The 6,741-nt window shown below is 54.8% G+C and overlaps 1 protein-coding gene across 2 annotated transcripts; it reads right to left on the bottom strand.

The window, feature by feature from the left end:
- Positions 1–1,430: 1,430 nt before the first annotated feature.
- Positions 1,431–5,906, bottom strand: GJD3 (gap junction protein delta 3). Of its 2 annotated transcripts, none has more exons than XR_014019506.1 (2): positions 3,098–5,906; positions 1,431–2,019 (listed from the first exon to the last, which is right to left on the bottom strand). XR_014019506.1 is itself a non-coding variant. In XM_081272568.1 (2 exons), exon 2 carries the CDS (start codon positions 4,365–4,367, stop codon positions 3,480–3,482), a length of 888 nt encoding a protein of 295 aa, XP_081128694.1. In that variant the 5' UTR covers positions 4,368–4,371; positions 5,137–5,906; the 3' UTR covers positions 2,661–3,479. The 2 variants fall into 2 exon arrangements, 1 of the variants encoding a protein (XP_081128694.1); XM_081272568.1 differs by lacking the exon at positions 1,431–2,019 and having other exon boundaries at positions 2,661–4,371; positions 5,137–5,906.
- Positions 5,907–6,741: the final 835 nt, after the last annotated feature.

Below are 6,741 nucleotides of genomic sequence, written 5' to 3' on the forward strand. Positions count from 1 at the left end.
TACAGCAGCCACCAACACTTGCCTTAGAGATGTGCTGGTCCAATCTGAGATGTGCTCTAAGTAGAAAGTTCACACCAGCTTTGGAAGATTTCATGTAAAAAAATGTAAAATATCTTTTTAATATTGACAAGGGGTTGAAATGACACTATTCTGGATATAATGGATTAAAGAAAATCATGTCCTAAAACTAACTCCACCTGTTTCCTTTTTGTTTTTTAACATGGCTAATGGAAAACTTGAAAATATATAAGTAGTTCACATGCAATTTTTTTTTTCAGCCACACTGGAGATCAACCCCAGGAGCACTCTACCTCTGAGCTACTGCACCAACACTTATTTTATTTTAATTTAATTATTTATGGTACCAGGGATTGAGCCCTGGGCTAACCACTAAGGCGCTTAACCACTGAGCCACATTCCCAGCCCTGTTTTATTCTATTTTTTAAAAATTTGAGACAGGGTCTCACTAAGTTGCTTAGGTCCTTGCTAAGTTGATGAGGCTGGCTTTGAACTTGTGATCCTCCTGCCTCAACCTCCCAAGCTGCTAAGATTGCAGGAAAGCGCCACCACGCCTGGCCCTAATCTTTTTTTAAATTTTCTTCTTCTTTTTTTTTGGTGGTGCTGGGGACTGAACCCAGGGTCTTATGGATACTAGGCAAGCACTCTTACCAACTGAGCTATATCCCCAACCCTTTTAAATTTTATTTTGACACAAGTTCTACATAAGTTGTCCAGGCTGGCCTTGAACTTGTGATCCTCTTGCGTCAGCTTCTAGAGTCCTTGGGATTATAGGTGCATATCACTGCACCTGACTCCTCACATACCATTTCATCAAATGATGCTGATCTATTTTTTAATGTTTATTTAATTGTAGATGAACACACAGTGTCTTTATTTATATATGGTGCTGAGGATTGAACCCAGTGCCTCACACATGTGAGGCAAGCACTTTACCACTGAGCTACAGCCCCAGCCCCAAATGATGCTGATCTTGATCATTGCCTGACACATAGTATATACTCAACAAATATTTTTTGAATGACTTGATCTAGAAAACAGCTGGACATCCACATAAGCATTGGTGTACAGGGGACCAGGCTGCAGACCCAGAACTGACTCTCATTAGAGAGATGGAGGTGTGCCCTGGGAGGCTGAGTATGTACTCAGGCGTGGAGATGTCAGCGGTCTGGAGACCTGTTCAGCTTCTCATCTAACACTTTTTTCTTCCAGATTGAACCCCAGAGGCACTCTACCACTGAGCTTCAGCCCTTTTTAGTTTATTTTGATACAAGGTCTCCCTTAGTTGCCCAGGCTGGCCTCAAACTTTCATTCTTTTTTGGGGTGTGGGGGTCAGTACTGGAGATTGAACCCAGGGGCACTTTACCATGAGTTAGACCCCCAGCCCTCTTTGTTTTTTGAGACCAGGACTTAGTAAGTTGCTTAGGGCCTCACTGCGTTGCTGAGGCTGGCCTTGCACTTGGGATCCTCCTGCCTCAGCCTCGTAGTAGCTGGGGTCACAGGTGTGCACTGCTGTGTCTGGCTTCATTGAACACACTTTATTAAGCCCTCTGTATGTACGAGGCTGTGTATCACAGAATGGAGAGACAGCAAAGCCATCCGCAGGGGAAGTGCTCTTCCCGGGGAAGCACAGGACTTAGGGTACCTGCTTCTTCCTTCAGGAAGACCCCTTTCTTGAAGGTGGCAGGCAGGCATTAGCGAGGGGAGGACAGGGCTGCAGAGGGAGGCTGCTTCTGGCAAAGGTCGTCACATCCAAACTCTTGACAAAAGCGGGCTAGGCACAGACTTGGTATGGTTTCGAGCACAGAAACCACAGGAAGGCCACAGGGCCAGAGGCCTTCAAGTGGGGCCTGGCTGGGCAGCGTTTCAGAAGGCTCATGGGGGGGCCGGCTTACCCCCAGGGCAAGGGTTTCAGCAGGGAGAAATGTAGACAGTCCCTCAGGCTGCTGTGTGGCACACAGGAGGGAAACTGAGGGAAAGAGCAGCGGGCACTCCAGAGACCTGGGAAATGAAGCAGAGCGGGGACATGGTGGTCAACGGCAGAGCCAGGTAAGCAAGCAGGGTCAGAGCGAGTCCCTGAGGTGCGGTGAGATGGTGGCCCCTGGATTTGTCTCTTGGTTATCAATAGTGTCTTCACTGGGGTGGTGAAGGAGGAAGACAGATGGGGGTAGGGGAGAGACAGGCAGGTGTGAGGCAGCTGAGGGGACAGTCCTTTGAATGCCAGGGTGTGGGTGCAGGGGAGAGCTGAGGGGAACCAGGCAGGAGCCTGTCTCAGGGGCAGTTTCTCCCCAGGGTAGAACCGAGAACAAGAAGGGTGAAAATGGAAAATGAAACAATGACACTAGGCTGGGCACAGAGTCTGAGCAGGAGGATCACAAGTTCAAGGCCAGCCTGGGCAACTGAGACCCTGTCTCAAAAAAAAAAAAAAAAAAAATTAAGGAAGGGCTGGGGCTGCAGCCCAGTGGTCCTGGGTTTAGTACTAAAAACAAAACAGAACAAAAACAGGCAAACACTAGTCTGTCCTACCCTCTGGCCCATCCTACCCCACTCTACCTCCATGCAAGGGCCCAGTCACCCTGCCCCAGCCATTGGGTGGAGAGTGGGATGTGTTCACAAGAGATCTGCCCCTGTGAAGGGTGACTCCTCCCCCCAACTTCCCATGTGTCCTCTTAGGAGGGGACACCTTCCTGGGAAGCCCTCAGGTGGGCTGGGTTAGGGGAGTGGGGAGACAGTCACTGTGGCTGCTGCTGGCATTGGACTCTGGCTATCCTTGCAGCGCATGTAAGTGATCTCACACACCCAGCTCCCGCAGGATGTACATTACACGTGTGCAACAGTTCATGTAGGACATATATGTGTCTGTGTGCACAAGCACACACCACGCATTGCTCACCAAGAGGTCCATGTGTCTATGTGCACCTGTATTCACAATACATTTGGGAGGGGTGTGTGTGTACAGGTGTGTGCACCTGCATGCATACAGGGTGTTCACAGGCTCCCGGTGCACACAGCTCACACAGGTTTTGCGTGTGCACACAAATCTCACAGCATATTCATGTGTTCATTTGCGAACACTCACCAAGAACCCACATGGAAGTCACCCCTCTCTGAACAAGGAGAGCGCCTGGGAATGCTGGTATCACAGTTGGTTCTGTCCCTACTACAACCAGGTCACTAGCTGCCTTCCTCCCGTCCACTTCTCAGTCCCCTTGGCCTCCTCCCTTCCGACCAGGATCAGAGCATCAAGGACCCGCCTTAGTTCATTCTCTGCGACCCCAGAATGGCTGCTGCCAGTGGCACCTGCGCTCACTCCTTAAGTGCTATGCCTCCCCGGGCCAGTCCACCGTGCTCAGGCAGGGTCCCGCGACAGTCCTTTCGGAAGTCTCTTGCTTCTACGGCAGGGACCCGGGTGGTGGGGTTCGGCCTAGGATCTCACCGTCCACACAGGGCAGGGACCGCCGCTAGATGGTCAGGTCCTGACGGACAGTGGCTAGTGACGCCTTGCTGCGGCCGCTTCCGCCCTCGCTTTCGCTGTCACCGGCCGGTGCCGGGTGCGCATAGGCGGGTGGGGCGTAGGGATCTGGGTCGGGGCGCTGCGATGGCAGGGCGGGCGGCGGCGGCGGCGGCGGCGGCGGGAGCAGCTTCCGCGCCTCCTCGTGCGCACGGTTGCAGCGGTTGTCGCGCTCTCCGGAGCGCGGGCGGCCCTTCCAGAGCAGATGGCCCAGCTCGGCCACGCTGAGCAGTGCCGAGAGCAGCCCCACGGCGAAGTAGAAGACCACGAAGACCGTCTTCTCGGTGGGCCGGCTCACGAAGCAATCGACGGTGTGCGGGCAGGGCGGGCCGGCGCACGCGAAGTGCGGGGCCACACGGAAGCCGTAGAGCAGCGCCTGGCCGCCCAGGAAGGCCAGCTCGGCCAGGAGGCGCAGCGCCACGCTCAGCAGGTAGCAGCGGCGCGCGCGGCGAGCGCGCAGGGCGCAGGGTGCGCAAGAGCCCTCCGGGCGCCCGCGCGCACACGGCGCTGCACCCTCCGCGCCGCCCGCCTCCTTGCTGGCCTGGTGCATGGAGTAAATGACGAACAGCACCGGCGGCGCGGAGAGCAGCAGGATGTGGAAGAGCCAGAAGCGGTAGTGGGAGACTGGGAAGGCGCGGTCGTAGCAGATCTGGCGACAACCCGGCTGCAATGTGTTGCACACAAACTCCTCTTGCTCGTCCTCGAACACCGCGCCGCCCACGGTGGCCAGCACCAGGATGCGGAAGATCAGCATGACCACCAACCAGAGGCGACCCACCAGAGGCGATTGTAGTTGCACCGCGTCCAGCAGTGAGCCTAGGAACGCCCACTCTCCCATGGTGCTGGGGATGCAGAGGGTTGTAAGAGGCAGGGACTGATGGGGACCCCAGCCCCTCCCACGCCCATGGGGTGGGAGTCAGTTTTCTCTAACTTCAGAGTGCACCAGGGGTCAGAGAAGCCTGGTGCAGCAGGGTTTTGTGGGAGTGAATGAGTTAACAGCGGAGCCCAGGATGAAGGGGTCTAAATGGAGGAGGTGATTCCCTAAGTTCTCTTCTTTCTGAGCTGGGAAGCAGCATCCCTGGAGTTTAGTCAGGGCCTGCTTGGCCTGCTCGGCTGGCCCTTATACTCCTCCAGATTTCAGACTTTGGGGAAGGGAGTCTGTAGATGGCCAGGGCCAGCCCTTGATTTGCACTTATGGAAGCTGAGGCCCAGTGGCCATGTATGCACCAATGCTGGCCATCCGCAAGGGCCATGCCTGGAGTCCAGGATGCCAGGCCCCATTTGGGACTTCTGGGAGTGTTGGGGAACAGCGGGCAGAGCCACTGAGACCTTCTTCTTTCCCTGCCCACCATTCCTCTTGTTCTGGGAACACCTGGTGGGATCAAGGGGCTAATACAAAAGCAGCCGCCACTCCTGCGACTCTTCAGGATTCCTGTTTTGGGTGTTGCTGCCCACTCCTAGCACGGTGGTGGGAATGCGGCCCAGCCTCCTCCCGCCTCCTGCCAGGCATCCATCCTACAGAATCTCCAGAGAACCTCCCTGACACACAGTCCTAAGGGTCCCCCACAGCCCCTTGGTGCCCCCAGACCCACAGCTGACCCACTCACCAGGGGTTGGGGTTGAGGTGTTACAGCCAAGAGCAGGACCTTGGGAGACAGCTGGGACCTGTTCCTTCTGGTCCCTCTTTCATTTTCCCTTTCGGATTTGGCTGGGATGGATGACAGGACAGGATGGCTGAGAGGGGCTAGCTCTCCCCCTTCTCTTAAAGGGACAGGGTGACCCTGATGGCTGGCTCCACCCTGGGAACAGATCCAAGGCCACACCCCTTGCTGGGCTCTGCCAACCCTCCCTTTCCACCTCTCCCTCATCCCCTAGCTGGGTCTCCATCTGCAGAAAGGCATAGGGTTAGTCAGAGCCACATCTTTTATTGAAGGAGCCAAGGGGTTCATGGAAGCTCTTCCTCAACAGATGCCCCCAACTGGAAGCCTAGATCTGCTATAAATGTTCCTTTTGAAGGTGGTCTTTGATGCCAGGAGGAAGTTCTTACTGGTGTTTAGGAGGCAACATACATCTAATGGTTTCTGGTTCCAGCTCTGCCACTTCTTGACCTGGATAAGTCATTCCACTCTTCTGGGCCAGGATCTCCATCCAAGGAAGCTGGGCCAGCTGACCCCCAAGTTTGGTCTGGCTCACCATCTTAATGCTCAGGTCTCAGCCATGTTACAGAAAACCAAAAGCCCTGTGCTTGGAAATGTCATGTGGAACAACATCAAGGTATCCAGAGTGACTGGCTTTGGTAGTTAAACAAAGGCTTTGGCTTCTTTTCTGCTTTTCTGTAATTTCCAGATTTATTATGTTGACCATGTTATATTATAAGCCTTTTTCATCCATCAGGAGGCTCTGAATCAATGGTCTCCTACTCTTGTAGGTGGCAGGAGAGGCTGTCTCATTGGGGAGGGGAGTTAGGATGACTGATGGGAGCCTGAGCAGCTAGGGAGTCCTAGGAGTCTGCCCAGCTAGCACACTGCCCCCGCTCACTTGCTGGACAGGGCCTGGAGCCTGGACACACCCATTTGCTCATTCAGTCCTCCTACCAACCCTGGCAGGAGGGCACTCTTTACAGCCAGGGAAACTGAGACTCAGAGGGTCTAAGCTACTTGCCTGCAGTCATGCCACCAGTCATGCCACAGCAGATCCTGGCCTCACACTCTGCCTGACTGGTTCTTAAGCCTGTGTGTCTTTCCTCTGACCTGGCTGGGATTCCCAGGTGATGTCCCAGAGCCTGCCACGTGACATTTCCTCTTTCAGTCAGCCACAGGGACCTGCATGGTTTTCCATTTGCTGATAGGGACCCCCTGGTCTGCTTTCAGGAAGGGGTGGGAAATGTGCCCTTCACCCCCACTGGCTCAGGGGCCCAGCCCAGCCTGGAAAAACGTAGGTGAAGCCCTGCGTGGGTGTGCCGGGGGAACCTCCCACCCTCCTGCAGGGGTGCCTTGGGAGTGGTCCTGGGTGGGGGGTGCTGCCCTGGATGAAGGCCAAAGGGAAGAGCACGTGATAGGGTCTCACATTCTGAAAACAGGATGTGTGGAGGGGGCACTGCTGACCTCTCCCTCCCCATTCTCCATCTGTCCTCAGCAAAGTTGCTGCCCATGCCCTGTCCTCAACCACAGGGGTTCAGGGTCACGCCTCATCTCTCCTGACTGTCCAGGATG

The sequence above is a fragment of the Spermophilus citellus genome, assembly GCF_964194105.1.
Source record: "Spermophilus citellus genome assembly, chromosome: 17".
In the NCBI taxonomy this organism is placed as follows: domain Eukaryota; kingdom Metazoa; phylum Chordata; class Mammalia; order Rodentia; family Sciuridae; genus Spermophilus; species Spermophilus citellus.

Excerpts from the sequence above, each read along its gene's own strand:
- GJD3 (XM_081272568.1), bottom strand. The coding sequence starts at position 4,367 with ATGGGAGAGTGGGCGTTCCTAGGCTCACTGCTGGACGCGGTGCAACTA.